The sequence below is a fragment of the Mirounga angustirostris genome, unplaced genomic scaffold (genome assembly GCF_029215605.1).
Source record: "Mirounga angustirostris isolate CCGP_5_RB_7025 unplaced genomic scaffold, mMirAng1.0.hap1 SCAF_6, whole genome shotgun sequence".
NCBI lineage: Eukaryota > Metazoa > Chordata > Mammalia > Carnivora > Phocidae > Mirounga > Mirounga angustirostris.
Window position 1 is genome coordinate 115,837,444 of NW_026991714.1, and position 22,825 is coordinate 115,860,268.

Genomic DNA, 22,825 nt, shown 5'->3' on the forward strand with positions numbered 1-22,825 from the left:
TATCAATGGATCATTTACAGGAAACTCCCTAGCACTAGGGCAACTAAGAGGTTGGGAAACCATCCTTCCAGGAGTTACAAAATAGAATCCTATCACGGTAAAAGAGCCCTTATAATTCTAAGATTCCCAGATTATTTTAATTATTATTACCTTTCCCACTCTGGAAAATCTTCAAGACTCTGTCTTGTAAATGTCACCAAGCCAGTAGGTTCTACAAAAGCAATAAGAGGAAAACACACGCAAAAGAAGTTTTGATTTTGGAAAGATTATATACATTCAGTAAAATAATGGATCTAACAATGGTTATAAAACTAACTGGAAAAATACGAAGCTTAGTGTTAGAATACAACAGAAGACTGATTTAAAATAATATTATCCTTACAGTAGGAACTCCTTCTATAAAATAGTAAGCCCTCAACTAAAACACAAAACTATACAAACAGCACAATGGTACCCACTGGTAAAGTTTTCTAAACTGAATACATTTGTAAAAAATCACTGAAAAAAAAAAGGTGCGTTAATGAGTGTAGCTTACACAATAAAGACAAAACTGAATTTTAATCTGCAGACACGTCAAAGAAATCTTACATCTAAAGGCTCGTGAATGTATACACATTTATGCATTTTATAATAAAATAAAATGTCTGTGATTAAAAAAGAAAATTGTTGGCACGCCCTTTGGAGTTGACAAAGCTAAATCCAGGACTTAGATGATATGCAATTGTTCTACTTACAAGGCACCTTAGCTGGAAGGAGGAATTACTGTGTTCTATGAGGTTAGAGAAGAAAGATGACATAGTTTTTAAGGAGGAATAGATATGAGGGGATCAAAACGCAGTATATTTTAGAAGAATGCGATCTTTTTTGTTAGGTTTACTTTTTTTTTTTCTAACTAGTGGCAAAAGCAACAAATAAATCAGTAGGCCAAAAGTAATTTGTTTGATTCAAATCAAAGAACAAACTAAAAAGGCCAGGCCACTTCTGTTTTCTTCTGTTAAAAAGAAAAGGAGGCAAAAAAGAGAAAAGCTCTTAAGCAAGGAGAGATATGTCAGGAACTATTAGTGATAATGGTGGTAGAGTCCCAATAAAAGCTTGACAATCATTTCATTCCTCTGGATGATTCCACATTTCTCTGCTCTTAGTCACAAGCAGTAACAACTCAAAAATCATATGGAATTGTTACAGTAGAATATTAATGGGTGACTTTTGTTAATACGGGTTATAAAATATTCTTAAGATTTCCTTAAGAAATTTCTCTAAGGCAAATGGATAACATATTTTTTTTTTTAAGATTTTTTTTTATTTATTTGAGAGAGAGAGAATGAGAGACAGAGAGCACGAGAGGGAGGAAGGTCAGAGGGAGAAGCAGACTCCCTGCCGAGCAGGGAGCCCGATGCAGGACTCGATCCCGGGATTCCAGGATCATGACCTGAGCCGAAGGCAGTCGCTTAACCAACCGAGCCACCCAGGTGCCCCTGGATAACATATTTAAAACTCACAAGAGATCAAACAATTCAAACACCAGAGAAGCAATTCTATTAATAAGAAATTAATGTCAGTATCATTATTCAGCAACTTAGCAGATAAGAATATTAAATGTCCTTCATATATACTAGGAGATCCCAAGAGAAATTCATAAATGAATATCACTAGCAAAGCCAGAAAAAAGGCAGAACATGGCTCTTTAGATATAATTAAAAATACTTAGCATTCTTACCGCCTCTCTTCCATAAAAAGGTAACTTTTATGCTAGAATAGATTATTTTGGTTAATCAAGTATTTCTCTTAATAAAATCACAATATACACTGCATATGAATTATCAATTTTATATACTCCATCTACAAAATATTTTATCTAAAACCATCCTGAAAATAATTCAGAAAGCCCTTGAAAATCTTTCAACCTCAAGATCCTCATTAAAAATATAAAATGTAGACACTGACAACACTGAAAAGTTAGTCTTGATGGAATTATATTTTATCAATTCTAAAAGGCATATTACCTTCTGAAACTGGGATACATCTTTTCGTAATGGAAGGTATCTAGTCACTGCCACTGGTCTAGATTAAAGTCGAATTTTTCCAGAGAAGATGTGTATCTGCTTCTCTGGTCATCTGGGAACACCATCAACCTGAGATCAGTGTGAATTAAATCCACTGTTGCAGGCTTTTGTGGATCACACTGATAATATGACTTCAGACTCAAACTTGAAGCTTGTGGTTCAAATTCTCAGGGGAGATTTTTTTGTTTCTTCTCTAGCCAGTGTCATGTTGACACTTGTAGTTTCTTTACTGTCCCTTTTTTGCACAGGTTAATTTCTCATCTATCCTTAGACTGAAGGTACAGACCTTTGGTGAATCAGCTCTGTAAAAGAGGTCTCCTATGACTCCCCATCCTGAGTGTTTTTTCCTTCTTAGTGGTACATAACATAATGACACTTTTTACCATTTATAATGTCCTAGATTTGATGAAATATTGGTTAAATAGGTTTCTGTAGTTTCCATTAAGTAGACTTCAGACCTTCTATATAAATTAATCATTAACTTGCAAACCTCTTTTGTTCTACTGAGTATTTCCTCCTTAAGCCTATAGCTTTACATCCTAAAAACTTACAACACGTATCACTATATTTCACAAAAAACTAAATTACCATGTACAATGAAAAAGTCAGAAAATAAAATGTCTAGTTATAATTTATCTTTTTCAGCCCAATTCCTAATACTTATGATGGGTTATAAATTTCTAGTTGAAAAAACAAAATATTAGCATTTTCCCTCAAAGCCAATAAAATCCTAAAGCTTAGACAAGTTAGCTTTTAGAAAAGACATACATGATTTGAATCCAAGGACAGAAAGGTAAACTCTGAATTACTTAGGTATAATAACGGAATTCAATCTATTTAGCAAAGCAAATTTAGAATAGCAAAAAATGTACTCATCTTTCCAACAAATTATTACAAATTCTAATTTGGCTTTATGTCTCATAAACCCAAATGAGTCTTCATTTACTTTATTATTTCATTCAGTATAGAGATCAAAACTAAAATAAGTTAAGAAATAAATAACCCTCTATCAAAGAAGCATGATTTTTCTCTTAAATATCAACATTCTGATAATTGATTACTTTCCAAAACTCTAAACAATGTTTAATAGCAATACCTTCAAAAAGAAAAAAATGCCAAGTATACTATAATGTGAAATTATATACTAAAGGAAGAATATGAGAAAATTGATCTTAAAATGAGTCAATGATGTACTTAGAGACAATCTGACAACCTGAATGACCAGAACTGAAAAGAACTCATTTCACTTGACCAGAGTTGACCTGCTCTACTTAGCAAAAGCAACCTTTAAGATGTTCTGGTTTCCCTTATAATCGACTTTAGGAAAGGCCATCTACTGGAAATAGCTAACATTTATTAATCATGTAACTTCTCACTTCATACTTACAACTATCCTATGAGGTAACTGACCATTATTCTTTTATTTTACTGATGAGGAAACTGAGGCTTAGAGGTGTTAAGAAACTTGTTTGTGGTCGCCCAGCTCCTAGGGTAAGAGTAGCAATACTGATCTATTATTAGCTAGTAACTTCCAGCACTGGTTAAGATATCTGCCTCAGGTGTTATGATTAGTCTCTGGGAAAACAAGATATATAAACACTAAGTACAACACTGTTTTATAAGAACTCTATAAAGTATGTAAAGGGGCCACAAGAGAGGGATGAGTAGGAAGGCAACAAATCAGCTATCCTCTGCAAATACACTAACTGTTAATAATCAATGCTTCTCTAAATAAAGAACACCCAAAATGTATTTCCTGGTCTATATACTTTCTTTTCAAAGTATTAATTTACTGTTTTTCATTCATGAAAACCTATTAAAATATGTTCTGCTGGTCTAATTTCAGAGTATATAAAACTCACACATATTCATAGCACACATTTAATGTATATAATATGCATAAAATCTAGACTATAATGCTGAATTATTTGGTTTGGGCAGGAAGATGTACTTTGAACACAAAATGTTTCTGACCTGCCACTTGATCTGAACTGTCCGCATCAGTGATAAAAATTATATTAAGAATGAAAGGAATTTACTTTTCTCTGTGACTCTTCTAAAGTAGCAGAAGAGTGTTTTAAGCTTCTCTGGTTTCCTTGATGAACGTCCTTCAAACAACCTGAAAAAGACCAAAAATAAAATAAAAAAGGGTGATTTAAAATGCCTTAATGACTCACAAACAACTAAATATATTGCTATCAAGTAAAGGAAGGCAATTCTATAATGACAGAGAACTGGAAAACCAGATTTAAACAGCATCTGGGGAGGACTAAAACCAACTAGAACCAGGCTTCTTAAAAGTTGTTCGAGTCAGATGGCACTCTCTAACAACAGTGTTTGTCCCATCTATGTTCCTCCAGGGAGAAGGCACCATCTGGCCCCCCAAAGTCAATTAGGCCAGTGAGTTAATGCTCAGTCATTTTCCCAATGGCAAATACTAATAATTCATAATATTACTAGGTAGTTAAATGACTGAACAAAAATGGTATCTGAAAAAAAATCCACACGATTATGTTGGGGGAGGGAGGGCAGTGGGTGGTTATGACAATGACAAGCAGGTATGACAAGGTATTTGGGGACTGACCAATCTTTGGTAATGAAACAGATACACCCTTTGCACAGTAACCAAAACAATGCCTACTCATCTAGTTTCCAGCAACCTGGACTTGCACTACTTAGTTTAGTCTTCTTCGAAATGACGTGGCATTGTTAATGGTAACACATAATGCAATTTATCCTGAGGAAAGAAAAGCAGGGCTTTGGAAGCATATGACCTGAATAAGGAGTTCGCTGAAGGATTTCAAACACAAAAGCATGCTTTGGGCACAAGATCTAGCTTTCCAAAGGCATTTAAAAATTATAAAGAAATTCTGCAGCTATAAATGATGAGGTATTATTTATCTGCCTCTAGTCATATACTCTGGCTTTACAACCAGAAATCCTTTAAGTAAAAGTTCACTTTAATAAGTGCCAAAATGGGTAAAATTTTTCATGATTAGAAAAGCAAGCTTATGTAACTATGCAGAGAGGGAAAAGTTAATTTCATGAGAAAATCCTATTGAGAACTGAAATGAATTAGGAAACGGAAAGGAAATGTAGATTTCAAATGATCCTGTTTTCAATGATCTGAAATTCTATGTTCAGGGTCAATTTCTGAGAAAACAATTTATGTGAATACTTATTTCCTGAAAAGAATACTAATGTCAGAAAAGTATTTTAGCTAAATTTAAAATAGAACTGATTTTTAAAAACAGTTTAAGAGTGCCTGTATGGGGGCACCTGGGTGCCTCGGTTGGTTAAAAGCGTCCAACTCTTGATTTCAGCTCAGGTCATCATCTCAGGGTTGTTACATCAAGCCCTGAATTGGCTCTGCGATGGGCATGGAGTCTGCTTAAGATTCTCTCTCTCTCCCTCTCCCCCCCTCCAACTCTCTCTCTCTCTTTCAAAAAAGAGTCCCTGTATGATAATTTTTACTCATCCAAAAGAACTTACTTTTCAAAAATGTTTATTACAAATACTCTTAAAATCCAGCTGCCTGCTGAAAGAAAGGATCTTTGAGAGTGCAGGTTTCAGCTTGGTTTCTTCTGCAATATGTCAACCAGGATAGTTTATTTAAATCAAAATGATAGTCAAAATGAAGAAGCCACTTGGCAGTTTAATTAAACATCCAGTATCAAATAAATGTGATTTACTAAATGAATATCTAGGGAACCATTGCAAAATCCCTTTCTAGGTTTACTACTTAGTAGAGGGAAACAGTATGAATATAAAGGCAGCCATCACCTTTTCTTAGAGATGAACTGATGTACTACATAATTCAATTAAAGTTCCTCTTCCACAGAACTGCTATGTAGTAAGGAAAAAAATGGTTGTTATCCTTAAGAAATAATTCCCCCAAACATAAAAAGTGTCCGTAGCTTCTATCTGTGGTCAGTTGTTTGTAAAATCATTTTGAAGTCCACATATTTCATAACCACAATGACAAATTAGTAAGCCTTAGAGCCTCTTGGGACTATAGATTTATTACCCTAGCAATATTGACTTTCCTGGAAGATTATATGGCAGTTAGTATCACCTACTACAAATGAGCACCCATTATTTATCTTGTAGATCCTAACCTTATTGGTACAAAGTCAAGCAGAATCTCAATGTATTGTTTGTCGCTCCAAGCCTAATTTCAAATCACTATGTAGCCAAATATGCTTTCCCATCTTCCTGATGGAGCAGGAAGTGCATGTGAGGTGGTAGGAATAAGAGACAAGAAGGAGGTAGAAAGTCAGGGAAGATGAAGCAGGTTTAAAACCCTCGCATGGGGCGCCTGGGTGGCTCAGTTGGTTAGGCGACTGCCTTCGGCTCGGGTCATGATCCTGGAGTCCCGGGATCGAGTCCCGCATCAGGCTCCCTGCTCAGCAGGGAGTCTGCTTCTCCCTCTGACCCTCCCCCATCTCATGCTCTCTCTATCTCATTCTCTCTCTCAAATAAATAAATAAAAAATCTTTAAAAAAAATAAAAAATAAAAAATAAAATAAAACCCTTGCATGAAGTCTAAAATTCCACAACAGTGAAGTCTGAAAGTACTATGCGTAGCCACCCAAATAAAATGAATTATCCTGGTATGAAAGCAAGTGAAAATAACATAAAAACACAGTCAAACAACATGAGTGAAAATCACAAGAGTGATGTAGTATCTGAGAGACAGCATCTAGGGGGAGGAGGAAGACAAAGACACTGAGAAATGAGCTCGAGAAAGGAGGGAGTCAAAAAGATGAGGCTGGGAAGGCGGAGAGGAAGAGACTAACGAGATGAGGTTGGAGACAGAGGGAAGGAAGAGAGACAGAAATGCACACAGAGAGAAAAGCACCCAGAGAAAGAGAGACTCCAAGAGAATGAGACCTTCTTATAATAATCAAGCACCATCAGATTTAACTTGTCAACATTTTTTTTTTTTTTTAATTTAGGTTTTCAAGTCCCGGGTGTGTATATTTGAAGGCGTATTTTGAGTCAGCAGGTATGCAGATGACCATGCACATAAACTACACCACAATAACCCCTTTGCATGTAGGAAGGACACTTTGGCATTTAACTGAATATTAGAGAGTATTAAAAAAAGCAAAGAGAAAAAGCCAGTCAGGCAAGCTCACTCTTGTTCTAAACAAAACTTTTTATTTTCAAGGAAATAAGTCAATCAAGGGTCAGATACTTATTAACTGGTGTTTTTCTTTCCATACATATAAAGAAAATCATAGTTTAATAAAATCTTTCCCTGAATAGAATACTGATAACATTACTGGAATTGAATTCTAGCCACACACACACACACACACCCTCATGTGATTTCAAGTTAAGGACTAATCCCATTAGTACACAGTAAATCAAACTCAAAGCACTATAACCTCCACTTTAAAATGGATGCAAATGATAATCTGGAACCTAGCCACAAAGTCATTCTTGGCTTTTCTGTGAAGCAATCTGCCATATGGCCCCAACAGCACTTTCAATCCAGGGAAGAGGCAGATGTAAAAGCCTCCTGGGCTGACCACTGCTACAACCCACAATTAATCTCTGACCATCAGTTTCTAAGCAATCTCAGAAGCATCAATGCTAATCACATTGGAAGCCTTTATATGAATGTTTAGGCCCTGAAAGGCAAGCAGGGGAAAAGGTCAGGGATATTTAACATAACTAAGCAGAGCTGGAAGAACACAACAATAAATAAAAACAGGAAGACTTATTCAATTTATTGACGTCAGCCTCCCACCACATACTCTTAGCCATTTTTCTTATTCAATCAACTAGCTAGCCATAGCCCTTTTGAGGCTAACTACACTCACACACACACAACTCCCAACTGCCAGAAACTATAATCATAAATAGCAACTAGGCAAAAAAGAAAACACCACCACAACAAAATGCTCCATAATCAGCTTACCAAACGGCTCATCAAATTAGGTACTTGATCTTTCATAAGTCACATGAAAAAGGGGAACTTTTAGTTGTTTTCCATTTCTGGAGCACTCTCAGAGCATTTTGCTCAAGAGGAAGTGAGACATAATGAAAGAGCATGGAGTCTGAACAGAAGACAGTGTCCAAGTCCCAGTTCTGCTGACAAGTCATTTATTCTTACTAAACCTATTAGTATAGAAGTTTCCCTACCTATAAACTACCACAGATAGAATCAAAGTAAGCTGTTAACAGACAGCATCAATGATCATGTATAGTCATGATCCTGGTTTTTTTGCTAGTTTAGGCTTATTAAACACATACCATCTCAGTGCAGCCAAGTGCTGACATCCTGGCTGCTAGGATTCCCTAAAATAATTGTGGAGACTACCACAGGATTTACCTGCCCTTAATTAATTTTCAACATTCTGGTGACCAAAAGAATATCCATCAACCAGGAGACAGGAATATGCCTGTATTCAAATCTTCAATAGATTAAAACTCTCATTTGGTGAAAATGCTATTGGGATACTATGAGTTTAAATCCCTCATGGTCACTCTGGACTGATGAATGACTTTCATTTTACAGATCAAGAATTATTTCTAAGGATAGTTCTAGTTTCTGATTAGCTATGATATAAGAAGTATTAATTAATTAAACTGAGTAATTATTCAAAGAGAGGCCAAATTTGGTTAAGGGACATAGCTTCTAGAGGTTAACTTTATCCTAAGTTTGAATCCCAATTATACCAGCTAACTTAGTGAAGTAACCTACCCTCTTTAAGTCTCCATCTCCTTATCTGAAAAATGAAGAAAAAAAAAAAAACCTAATTTATAAGTTTGATATATTAGGTTAAAAAATAACAGCATGGTGATTGATACACAGCAAGTACTTAATAAATATTAGGTATTGTTATTAAGAATTATTCTCATGAAAAAAAATTCTCATGGCCAGCAAAGAAATCAACACTCATTTACATAAAATGCTTATATTGTTCAAATCCATATGCCCTTCATTTTTTTTTTTTGACAGAGAGAGACACAGTGAGAGAGGGAACACAAGCAGGGGGAGTGGAAAAGGGAGAAGCAGGCTTCCCTCGGAGCAGGGAGCATGATGCGGGGCTTGACCCCAGGACCCTGGGATCATGACCTGAGCCAAAGGCATACGCTTAATGACTGAGCCACCCAGGTGCCCCCATATTCCCTTCATTAAGAAAAATAGCTCAGCCTCTTTTCCCATCAAACTTAACATGCTGACATTCAGAGCCAACCAGCTCAGACTTCAGGATAAATGACCATGCACAATGAAAAAGATAAAAGTGCCTTTGCCAAGAAGTTCCAGCATTCCCCTGTCAGAAGTTTAACTGAAAAACAATGATGCTTTAAAATGAACACATGTGGGGCACCTGGGTGGCTCAGCCGGTTAAGCATCTACCTTCGGCTCAGGTCATGATCCAGGATCCTAGGATAGAGCCCCGCATCAGGCTCCCTGCTCAGCAGGGAGTCTCTTCTCTCTCTCTCCTTCTGCTGCTCCCCCTACTTGTGCTCTCTCTTTTGCTCGCTCACTCTATCCAAATAATAAAATCTTAAAAATTAAATTAACACATGTCTTAAAATTGATATAAATCCTGGTAATTATGGCAGGAAATGGGAAGTCACAAAAGCCAAAGCTTCCCAAAACTTCTTGACTTCTACCTGTCAGCCATTCCAAACCTGAGGTCTATTTTATTATCGAGAGAAGAATGCTGTCAGTGTAGCAGGGGCCCAACCCTTAGAGGACCCTGTGGACTTGTTTCTCTTACATGCTGAATGGACAGTGACGGGGAAGGGGAGGTTATGATACTGTGTCTATGGGGCTATAGTTAGGAAGGAAGAAGCTAGCTGTTTAAAAAGGCTCAAAAAATCTGTGGGATTCCAACCTCAAAATCAAATTACAAAAATCATCCACTCTTTTTATTAACTTTGTCTTCTGCTCCACTTCTGATGATTGACTTGTAACTATTTTTCTTCTGATTATAAAAGTAATATATGCTTATTATAAACAATTTCAAAAATATAGAAAAGGATGAAATAAAAGCATTAAATGGTAATCATATTTTATTAATTTTGCCAGTCCATTTTCCATGCTCATACATGCACCGACATGAACCTCTGTAGAGGTGTATTAACAAATACAGATATTTTAACATAATTGAGGTCATATTCTACATTCAATTGCTAATTCTTTTTTTTAAAGATTTTATTTTATTTATTTGAGAATGAGAAAGGAGGGGGAGGAGCAGAGGGAGAGGGATAAACAGACTCTACGCTGAGTGTGGAGTTAGGTATGGGGGCTTGATCCCAGGACCCTGAGATCATAACCTGAGCCGAACTCAAGAGTCAGACCAAGCCCAACCAACTGAGCCACCCAGGTACCCCTACAATTGCTAATTCTAATCATGCTTAATCTTCCGCTCTCTTTTCTGTGCTTTTTCTTGTTTTAACTGATGAGGAATGTATATTTGTAGTTATCCACAGAGAGCTTTAAGCATTTCTGAGAAAAGGGCTATAAACATTTAACCAAGATATCAGACTAATGTGATTTGTGAAGAGTTTAAATACTGAATTCTTTTTTTTTTCTTTAAGTAAACCCTACACCCAACATGGGGCTGAAACTCACCATCCCAAGATCAACAGTAGCATGCTCTACCAACTGAGCCAGCCAGGCGCCCCTAAATACTGAATTCTTCATGGGTGAAACTTAACATCTCCAATTTGTTTTAAAATTAAAAAAAAAAAAAAAGTGGGGTTGGATAGATGAAAACAGAGCAAAATAAAAAATTCTGGTAAGTACTGAAGTTGGATAAACATGGGTTCATAATACTGTTTTCTTTATTTTTTAGTATGTTTGTAAATATCCCTAACAGTTTTAAAAATAACTTTTTTGGAAAAGAGGCTCTCTGATACAACCTTAACTTAGTAAGAGAATGCATAGTTCTTATCTAAAAAATAAATTTAAGAGGTCTATAATTAAGTCAAGAATCAATCTGAGAAAGCTTGTAACCAAGACATCAAAGGTTTATCTGAGGGACCATCAAGATACATGCACTGACTGACTACTCACCCCTAGAATTAGAACACTAATTCTAAAGCATTATTAATTAGAGCTACTGCTTACCAAAACCCAAAACCAGAAAAACAAAGAGCCACTGGGACTGTCTTGAGAATTCTGGATAGAAATTTTAAAATTTACAGTTTCCCTGGTGATCCTGGAGCTGATCAAACATTTATTCCAGATAAACAGAAAGACTATTTACTCTATGGAGATCCTTATGATTAATATAACTAATACTCTTCATGGAAACAGATAATTACATTTCTACAAAATTAAATTTCCACTGTTTACTTACATACAAAATTTGACCATTTCCTTTTCTATATTAAAAAAGAAAACCTGCAAGAGATGCATAGCCCTTAACTATGAGTATAAAAAAATTCTTTAATAATTTCTCAAATAGGGGCGTCTGGGTGGCTCAGTTGGTTAAGCGACTGCCTTCGGCTCAGGTCATGATCCTGGAGTCCCGGGATCGAGTCCCGCATCGGGCTCCCCGCTGAGCAAGGAGTCTGCTTCTCCCTCTGACCCACCCCCTCTCATGCTCTCTCTAACTCATTCTCTCTCTCAAATAAATAAAATCTTTAAAAAAAAAACAAAAACATTTCCTAATTGCTAAGGATAAGATGCAGTTTGAAAAATAAAAAACAGTAGACTAAGAACTAGTTTTAGTCCTAGCCTTCTGCCACTAATCAATTTCTCAAACGTTCCATCTGTAAAGTTTATTTTCATTCACTCAATGTGGATTTATTGAAGGCCTACAATGCATGAAATCTAATGAAAGATAAGATCCCTGTCCCCACTGAAGGGGGCGCCTGGGTGGCTCAGTCAGTTAAATGTCCAACTCTTGATTTCGGCTCAGGTCATGATCTCGGTGTTGTGAGATTGAGCACCACTTCAGGCTTCACACTCAGTGGGGGAGTCTGCTTGAGATTCTCTCTCTCCCTCTGCCCCTCCCCCAGCTCTCTTTCTCAAATAAATTAATTAATTAAAAAAAAAAAAGATCCCCGTCCCCACTGAAAGGATGAAACAAGCAATTATAACAAAGTAGGGTAGGTGGTACAGGAGGAAAAGCAGAGAACACTAAAGGCACATGCCTGGTTGTACAAACCTAAGAAGTACCCTGGAGGCCTCCTTTCACCCACTCACTGAACAAGTCTGTCACCATCACACTGACTTGCCCTTCAAATGTCACCACACCTCCACCCCAACCACTACACGATCCCAGCTATCATCCTCTCCTTCCTGGTGTATTGCAATAGCCTCTCCAACTGGGTAAACTCATTGTACTATGGCCCCTCTCTACTCAGTACCCACATTGTAGTCAGAATAAACTTCTGAAAATGCAGATCAGATCAAATACATCAGCTTCCCCCTCCTCCCAGACCAAATCCTTTAAAGACTTCCTATTGCCTTAGAAGGCCTACTAGGCACAGTAGGATTGCCTACTGGCCCCCATCTCCTTCTGCAACTTATCCTCTCTCTCTGTGCTGCAGCTGCACTGGTCTTCTCTCAGTCCCTGGGGATGTCATGTGCTTCTTACCACGGTACTTTTGTACGTGCTGTACCCCCTGCCCACAATGTAATCCTCTCTCCTTTTCTCCTTGGCAAAAACTCCTACTCACCCCTTCATACTTAGTTCAAAAGTTATTTCTTCAAGAAAGGTTTCCTTTATTAAACTATACCCTTTTCTTATAAAGTATCATAATGCTGTATACCTCTCCTCTATATAACAGAGGTATATACAGACCTTCATAGGAACCCTAAGGAGTAGCAAACCTATCCTGGCAGGATCAGAGCTATCAGAAGCAGTGACACACGAACCGATGCTTGAAGAAGGAATAAAGGCCTTGTGGATGAGAGAAAGGCACAGAAGTCAGAAACTGGTTCATCCCTTCTCTTGTAACCCTCAAGGCACTTAACAAACTGTGGAGAATACTGTAATTGCTCACTGTATTTTTGAACTAAATGACTAAATACTATTCTCTTAAAACAAACTTAGCTTAACATACTGACTCAAAATTAGGTTAACAACATGTTCCTCACAACTGGTATTTACATAATCAAAGAGAATATGGTATAAAATGGATATCTCTTGCTGGGATTTTAAATAAATTCTCTTACACAGATGACGGTATTTTTCATTGTTTCCCCACTCCTTCTTAGTGTTAATAATAGAGAGTAACCATATAATAACAAAGATTTTCATTGAATTTTAATTATCTTGCCTGCAAAATGGCAAAAATACCACTTAACTCACTGCATTATAAAGATTAGATAACTGGACATAAAATGTTTGGCCTATGGCAAATCACTGGACAAATATTAGTTCCTTCCACCTTTCTCTATTTCACTTTTAAAGAGGTGTTCTCTGAAAACATACCGATTGAAGTTAATGTCTGGGTAGCCAGAATACTCGGATTTCATCTTAGCATTTCGCCGTGGAAATGTGCAGAAGAAAGCATTAGCTAAAAGACTGGCAATCTGTTCCTGTGACATTGTGATGGAATGATTCATCTTCTGTTTAAGGAGTGGTATTGGCTGATAGAGGAAACAAAATATACAGACAAGAAGAGCAATAATTAGTTTAGCAATTTCAAAAGCAGAGGCACCAAATTGCATTTGCTAAATTAAGGCAGGAATAATTTCAGGCCACTCTTGAATCCTTATATCAGCAGTACTGTTGAAGTCAAGGGCAGTTCATCAAGGATGATTGGAAAAGTGTACTTGTTTGACAAACTGCAGATTTCTAATCAATAATAATGATAGTGAAAAGAACACAAAACATTACTTATTAGTGGAAAACAAGATTGCTTTAGCAAGTAGGAAATAAAAACACATTACCCATGTAATGAAAAATTAAAACAAAAGATGAAACATAAAAATGCAACATTGAGTTTAGCTATTATTGTTACCTATGCTAAATTTTATTCTCACTTGTATTTATGATTGCTGGATGGAGCAATTTTTCTATTTTAGTCCTAAATAAAATGATCTAAGGAAAATAATTCAATAAATAAGTCTTTTCCTTCTAATTCTGAATCACACTTTACTTTGACAATTTCTTAATGAGACCTAAATCTAATTTTATTAAAGCAATTAATAGGACATGTGAATACAGACTTATGTATAACTTGTAAGAAGACAGGCATTTCCTACATACTCATTTTAAGCCAAGAAGACACAGGACATTTTTCCTTCTAAGTTTTTATGATGGAAATGTTTTCTAGTTGTACCAAATCCAAATTCATTGACCTTTTCTTTTCAGTATAATGCATGGGATCTGACTATTATATTCAGTGGGTTTTATTCTATTTTAAATGTTTAAACTACATGTTTTCAAAGACATGATTGTAAAGCCAAGTTTATGTATCAGTTGTAAAGTTTTAAAATGCTCCAACATAATGTTTAAGATGCTTTTCCTTCAGCCTTTCAATAAGACCCAGAACTAAGAATCCTGGGTATCTGCATTCATTTCAAACCAGTATACATAGACAACTGTCCTGATCATATCTAAGGAATCAACACCAAAAATGAAACCGAGGAAAGGCAGGCAAGACAAATCAAAACTGCAATGATATAACAATTAACTTTTTTCTAAGTAAGAGAAAATGTACATCAGTGCTAGAATAAGAGTTTGCTAGAAAAAGAAAAGGTTAAATTTGCAGTTCAACTATTTCCCTTGGGAAAATAGAAAGATAAACAAACAAGGGAAATGGAAAGAATCACTACAATATCCAAAATTCTCTCCTTTTAGGCCTTAGCAATTACCATTTCTAAGAAAGAGGAAACAGGTCATATGGATTTCCATTTCCCACCCTATACATTTATTTACAACCCAGCAATGAGTTTAGAAAAGGTGACAATGTATCAATGGCTTCAAACAAACTGTTACTTAGTTTTAGTTAAAAATGAGCTTTTAACTGCCATTTACCAAGTTATCCATAAAAATGACTTTAAAAATCAATGGTGATGTTTTAGGCTTAATGAACAATAAACACAAACATTTCTTAACCCCCAAATCACAAAGCAGTACAATTTTAAATAGAGTAATTGATTTCTATTTTCTTGGAGGAGAAATGACTGAAAGCTCATACTTGGGGAAAACTAGAAAATGTGGATCTTATCAAGTGCTCAGCTAAAGTAAGAGACTGTTTTAATATGAACCAAGATCTTTCAAAAAGTTCATGTCCAAAATTTGTTTCCTTCTTTTAATTTCCTTTTTAAAATCTAAAATTTACCTTTTGGTTTGGCCTAGAGAATGTTAATGTGATAAATCATTAAATAACCACATATGCAATTTAATTTGCCAAAGATATATTTTGATATCAAAGTGAAATGTTAACTTTTATAGCAGGGATTTACTCTTCAGTACAGTATAAAGCCCAGATTTAAAATGTTGTCCCCACCAATACATGAATGGAAGAACAAATTTGTTTTTAGCCAGGTCAAAATGTTGGGGAGCCACAAATCTGATTTTGTTCTACCAAGTGCCTTATTAGAGCTTATAAATTTAGATGTTTTTGAATATATATCTCATCACATAAAATATGGAAATGCTCTTGCCTAAGTGCAAGGGGAAGAGAAGATGATTTAAGTGATTCATGTCTATAGGTTATATACTATCAATTATGAACTACAAGTTGAATTAAAAAACCATTTAATTAAGCACATGAAACTTGGGGACACAAAGAGGATTTCCCTTCAAGAAGAATATAATATAGTAGGGGGAAATTATATAAAGATATAAATTACAAAATAATGTTCTAAGTGTGACTTGAATGTTATAGGAGGGATTAACTTTGGCTAGGAGAGGTAGGGAAGGCTTCGCAGGGGACATAAAAGTTAAGCAGAACCTAAGAGATAGTGGGAGATTTTACTAGGTAAGGAAGAAAGCAAGGAGAAAAAGGAAAAAGAGTGAACATGACATATAAGTAAGCAAAAAACTTCCAACATAAACAAGAAGAGGAGTATTAATATATATTTTCCCTGCCCAACAGAAAAACTTATTTCAGACACAATGCATTAATGATGTGAAATTAAAGTTACATAAAATTAGAAATATCACAGTAAAATGCTAACAAATATGGCACATCAAAAAACATACAGTGGTTCTCAACTGAAGATGGCATGGCCCTCAGGCATTTGGCTACGTTTTTAGATTGTCCCAATGACTATGCTTGTGGTTTTGGGGGTACCCCCAATGACAAACTGCTGTGTGTTAAACCATTTCACACATTTGTAAACTGGTTCACCCAAAATGTCCCTAGGGCCTCTGTGAAGCAACAGTATTAGCAAAACCCTGGCTAGCATCCTTGCAGCAAGGGATCTGGCTCTAGACACAAAAGACAGAGGCAAATTCAAGCCACTGTTGTGAGAAACATAGGAAGAAAATTATAAAGAACAAACCAAAAACCTCTTATGGTGCTGATTTGAAAATATGTCCACAAATCCTTTAATATTTCCTCCTTTTAAAAAAAAATTTTTTTTTTTTTTTAAATTTTAGAAAGAGAGCACGAGCGGGAGGGGTAGAGGGCAAGGGAGGGAGAATCTCAAGCAGACCCTGCACTGAGTGTGTAGTGAATGTAGGGCTCGATCTCACAACCCTGAGATCATGACCTGAGCCAAAACCAAGAGTCAGACGCTCAACCAACTGCACCATCCAGGCACCCTGATATTTCCTCCTTCTAAGAGAGTCTAATTACCATCTCCTTGAGTGTGGATTAGATTTAGTGACTAATTTGGAAGCAACAGAAAAACAGCAAGAGTGACAGTAGGTGCCTTCAAAAACTAGGTCAAAAAAGACACTGCCAGGGTGCCTGGGTGGCTCAGTTGGTTAGGCGACTGCCTTCGGCTTGGGTCATGATCCTGGAGTCCCGGGATCGAGTCCCACATTGGGCTCCCTGCTCGGCGGGGAGTCTGCTTCTCCCTCTGACCCTCCCCCCTCTCATGTGCTCTCTCTCTCTCATTCTCTCTCTCAAAATAAATAAATAAAATCTTTAAAAAAAAAAAAAAAAGACACTGCCAATTTCTTGTTTTCTCCCTTAGGTGGCTTGTTCTGGAGAAGTTACCAATCATGTCGTGAGGACAACCCAATCAGCCTATGGAGTGGGCCATCGCAAGAAACAGGGCTTCTGGGCACCTGGGTGGCTCAGTCGGGTTAAGTGCCTGCCTTCAACTCAGGTTGTGATCCCAGGGTCCTGGGATTGAGCCCCGTATCAGGCTCCCTGCTCTGTTGGGGAGCCTGCTTCTCCCTCTGCCTCTGTCTCTCATGAATAAATAAATAAAATCTTAAAAAAAAGAAAAAAGAAATTGGGGGCTTCTGCCAAAAGCCACGTGAGTAAACCAACTTAGAGGTGGCTCCTCCAGTCTCAGTGAAACCTTCAGAAGAGTACAGCACTGATCAACACCCTGACTGCAACCACAAAAGAGATCCTGAGCCAGAACCACTCAGCAAAGCTGCTCCTGAATTCCTGACAGAGACTGTGAGATAATAAATGTTTGTTGCTTTAAGCCATGAAATTTTGAGGTAATTTATTATGTAGCTATAATTAATATACTCCCCCCCAAAAGAAGTAATACCAGATTCTTTCTTTCATTTTTAAAAGTTAAAAAAGCACCATGAGCTCATTTGATATACAATACACCACTGTGGGGGGTAAGGAGTGTGAGGTAGTAAGCCATTCTGAAGATAAAATGTTCTAAATCCATTAGTATGTTGTGGAATAATGACATTTTTTTTTTAAGTCAGAGATTGTTTAAACAAAAAGAGAATAGGGAGTCTGAATAAGCAAACTTCAACAGTGTAAACTGAAGCTCAGAAATTGAATGCTGCATTTTTAATGTCCTTTTGCAGCATTCCCTCTAGCCTCTAACCTCTTTTCAGTATAGCAAAATCCTTATACTCTTTGGCAAAAACTGTTTCCCATCTCTCTCTTTTCTCTCTTTGACCCTTGGCCATTAGAGTCTAAAAGAAATTCAATTGTGAGTGCCAAGAAAGCTACTGAGGAAGAAGTTATTTCTACTAACCTGGGTGCAAATATTTGGCAGACAGAGTGCAATTTTCACCATATCAGGTAAAATGGACTGATATAAATGTTGAGCTTCTGCTTCTTCAAGTACCTGAAAACCAATAAAATATATTAGTGAGTAATAACCAATGAACAAATGTTTGTTATGAAATTAAATTACATACCTGCTTTTAATAGGATCCCATAAGGCACATTATCAGTATCAGTAAACACATGTAAAAGTACACCAATAGACATGCACTAAGGTGGAACTCAGGTGAACTTACAAATTCATTTTCTTTTAAGATTTTATTTATTTATCTAACGGAAAGACAGCGAGAGGGGGAACATAAGCAGGGGGAGTGGGAGAGGGAGAAGCAGGCCTCCCGCTGAGCAGGGAGCCCGATGCGGGGCTTGATCCCAGAATCCCGAGAGCATGACCCGAGCTGAAGGCAGATGCTTAATGACTGAGCCACCCAAGTGCCCTGTTTTGTTTTTTTGGGTTTTTTTTTAAGATTTTATTTATTTATTTGACAGAGAGAGCACAAGCAGGGGGAAGAGCAGAGGGAGAGGGAGAAGAAGACTCCCCGTTGAGCAGAGAGCCTGATGCGGGACTCGATCCCAGAACCCTGGGATCATGACCTAAGCCGAAGGCAAATGCTTAACCAACTGAGCCACCCAGGTGCCCTACAAATTCAATTTCAAACATATCTAATTTACCTGAATACCCTCTGAAAACTAATTAAGTATCCCAAATATCAAATATCTCTCATATCAACATTCACAATTAAATAAAACACTTGCAAATAAAAAAAAAAAACAGCACATTTTGCCCTTGGTTACAACTAAAAACTGCTAGACCACTAAGGACTCTCCCAGAAACCCTCAAGAATCCATCCAGCTTCAATAGCTATAATTTTTAAAAATCACCATAAAAACCCTACTAATTATTTCAGAGCAGTGTATATTTTTCAAATTTAACCTACTTGGGTAGTAAACAATGAGGTTTCTGATGACCTTAGAATTTTTCTTTCTAGGCATCCTTGGGAAGTTAAAACCACAATTCCCACATCATAATTTGAAGCACAAAAAAGACAACATTCCTGGCCCATTTTTGTCTTTTATAATTTCCCATCCCCACAGGCTTTAGAAATTACTTTAGGTCTTTTGATCTAATTTCTCTCTAAAATTCAGGGTATGTCTTTAAAAGTATTGAAAATGAAAACATCTTTAATTTGGAATTAACCAATTAAACATTTGGAAATTAATCTGTTAAGTCAGGATTAAAGTAAAACATTTATCAACTTAAAATTACATTTGAACTAAAGGAGGTCTCACTTTTAATCCAGTCTGATTCTGTCATTATTACAAAGAAAAGAAAACTGAGGCCAAGGAGGCTACCTGATTATCCCAGCTTGAGAAGGTCAATTATCGACTAAATCAAAACTAGAACCCAAGTGTTCCCACCTCTCCTCCACTGCCCTCCTCACTTCTCTACGTGAAAGGGATTAATTAGGATACAGACTCTTTACAAACCTACAGACTTTCTTTGCTATAAGCTGGAATAAAGGAATATTCATTCATCTACCTGCAGCCGCACAAGGTATGTGTGTAAATATAAAAGGTAACAATTTAAATCCACTCTGGTTTTACAGGGAATTTCTAACACTAAGAACTGTCTTTAGGGCGCCTGGGTGGCTCAGTTGGTTAAGCGACTGCCTTCGGCTCAGGTCATGATCCTGGAGTCCCGGGATCGAGTCCCGCATCGGGCTCCCTGCTCGGCAGGGAGTCTGCTTCTCCCTCTGACCCTCCCCCCTCTCCTGCTCTCTCTCATTCTCTCTCTCAAATAAATAAATAAAATCTTTAAAAAAAAAAAAAAAAAAGAACTGTCTTTATACCAATATGCTAAAAATCCAACCTATGCTCACCTCCCTCTTTAAATTGGGACAGTGGGAAAACTAATACTGAGAATGAAAAGAAAGATACCTGCAATTCATGGAGTTTGGGATTCAATCACAGATATAAAGAAAACTAAGTAAGTGAACAACACAAGACAATTATTAATTCTGGGGAAAACAAAAAAGTTGTGCAAGAGTGGAAAAGCAATCATATCTTAGACATGTATAGTGCTTTTACTATCCTGCTTTAAAAAAACAGAATATTGGGGCGCCTGGGTGGCTCAGTTGGTTAAGCGACTGCCTTCGGCTCAGGTCATGATCCTGGAGTCCCGGGATCGAGTCCCGCATCGGGCTCCCTGCTTGGCAGGGAGTCTGCTTCTCCCTCTGACCCTCCTCCCTCTCATGCTCTCTGTCTCTCATTCTCTCTGTCTCAAATAAATAAATAAAAAAAAATCTTTAGGGGCGCCTGGGTGGCTCAGTCATTAAGCGTCTGCCTTCGGCTCAGGTCATGGTCCCAGGGTCCTGGGATCAAGCCCCGCATCGGGCTCCCTGCTCCGTGGGAAGCCTGCTTCTCCCTCTCCCACTCCCACTGCTTGTGTTCCCTCTCTCACTGCCTCTCTCTGTCAAATAAATAAATAAATAAATCTTTTTTTAAAAAAAATCTTTAAAAAAACAGAATATTGATCTTATTTGAAATAATGATAACTATGGTAGGAAAATGGGAAGTAGAAATAAGGTTTGCGTTAATGGTGAAGGGGGAAGTGAACAATGGCTAAATCCTAATCCTCTATAATGGGAAGTTAACACAATTTCTTAAAAAAAAGGGTAGAGTTCATTGTGGTTAAATGGCTGCCTCTTCATTATAAGTCTCTTTAATAAAAATAAAAACTAAATTAGTCATAGAAGGCATCCTACCATTTTAGAGGTACACATCAAAGATACCTGCTTTCCTTTACCTGAAAATGCATAAAACATACTAACACATTTGTTTAAAATATTCAAACTCTTCTTACTTATAACTCATCTTTTGCTTTTAAAAACATATTTTGAGGGGCGCCTGGGTGGCTCAGTCGTTAAGCGTCTGCCTTCGGCTCAGGTCATGATCCCAGGGTCCTGGGATCGAGCCCCGCATCGGGCTTCCTGCTTGGCGGGAAGCCTGCTTCTCCCTCTCCCACTCCCCCTGCTTGTGTTCTCTCTCTCGCTGTCTCTCTCTGTCAAAATAAATAAATCTTAAAAAAAAAAAAATTTTATAAAAAAAAACACATATTTTGAAATAATTATAGATTCACAGGAAGTTGCAAAAATAGTATAGAGGAGCGCCTGGGTGGCTCAGTCATTAAGCATCTGCTTTGGCTCAGGTCATGATCCCAGGGTCCTGGGATCAAGTCTTGCATTGGGCTCCCTGCTCTGAGGGAAGCCTGCTTCTCCCTCTCACACTCCCCCTGCTTGTGTTCCCTCTCTCGCTGTCTCTCTCTCTGTCAAATAAAGAAATAAAATCTTAAAAAAAAAAAAAATAGTAAAGAGAGATCCAGTTTACCTTCCCCCAGTTTCCCTTAATGGTTCCATTTTACAGAACTATAACAATATCAAAACCAGGAAATTAAAACTGGTACAGTGTGTGTATCACTCTATGCTATTTTTATCACATGTACATTTGTGCAACCAACACCAAAATCAAAATACAAAACTGTTTCACTACATCTCTCTCTCCTGCTATTCATTTAGCCACACCTTCCTTCCTCCAACCATTCCTAAAGCCCTAGCAACCATGTATGTTTTCCATCTCTATAATTTTGTTGTTATATAAATGGAATCAAATAGTATATGTCATTTTAAGATTGACTTTTTCAGCCAGCATAATGCCCTTAAGATCAAATCAAGTTGATACAAACATCAATAGTTACTCCCTTCTTACTGTTGAGTAGTATTCCATGGTATCAATATACTACAGTTTGTTTAACCATTCATTTACTGAGGGACATTTTGGTTGTTTCCAATTTTTGGCTGTCACAAATAAAGCTGCCTTTTACTTTCAACCTGCCTATATCATTATGTCTGAACTGATTTCTTATAAAGCGCATATAGTGCATCACTTTTTTTTTCACTTTGTAAATCTCTTTCAATTGGCAGATTTAGACTATTTACATTTAATCATGAATATGTTAGCGAATACTCACTTCATTTTTTATTTTCTATTTCTTTTATCTGTTCTCTTTTTCCTTCCTTCCTATGGGTTACTTAAACATATTTTAGAATTCCATTTTTATTAATCTAAAATGTTTTTTAGTATATCTCTTCGAATAGATTTTATTGGCTGTTCTAGACATTACATTATATATAACTTATCACAGCTTATTGGTGTCAACATCTTAACAGTTCCAGTAGAGAAATTTTACCTTTGTTCAAGTCCCTTTACCCTCTCCCCATTTATAATATAATTGTCTTCAATATTTCCCTACATACACTGAGAACCACAGTGTTATAATTATTGAAAAATGGTTAAAGAGAAAATGTCAAACACAATTTAGAATACTCAAAAAAAAAGTCTATTTACTACATGTTGACTCTTTCTGTTGTTCTTTCTTCCTTCCTGATGTTCCAGAATTCCATCTTTTATCATTTCCTCTCTGTTTCAAGAAATCCCTTTAGACATTCTTTTAGGATAGGTCTACTAATGACAGTCTCTTCCTTTTCCTTCATCTGAGAATCATGGTTTCCCCTTTATTCTTGATGAATATTTTTATTGGATATAGAATTCTGGGTTGACTTTTCTTTCCCTTTATTCCTTTGAAAATATTGTATCAATTCCTTTGGTCTCCATGT

The 22,825-nt window shown here is 36.8% G+C and overlaps 1 protein-coding gene across 8 annotated transcripts in view; it reads right to left on the reverse strand.

Annotated features, from left to right (window-relative positions):
* The window catches only part of PARG (poly(ADP-ribose) glycohydrolase), a 137,657-nt gene that overhangs the window by 69,774 nt on the left and 45,058 nt on the right, over window positions 1–22,825 (reverse strand). For all 8 annotated transcript variants that reach the window (XM_064594944.1, XM_064594946.1, XM_054508278.2 and 5 more), the window contains 4 exons: window positions 18,124–18,216; window positions 13,478–13,635; window positions 4,103–4,182; window positions 151–211 (listed from right to left, as the gene is read on the reverse strand). In XM_064594944.1, the coding sequence (XP_064451014.1) occupies window positions 151–211; window positions 4,103–4,182; window positions 13,478–13,635; window positions 18,124–18,216 (392 nt within the window). The remainder of the gene's footprint in view (window positions 1–150; window positions 212–4,102; window positions 4,183–13,477; window positions 13,636–18,123; window positions 18,217–22,825) is intronic.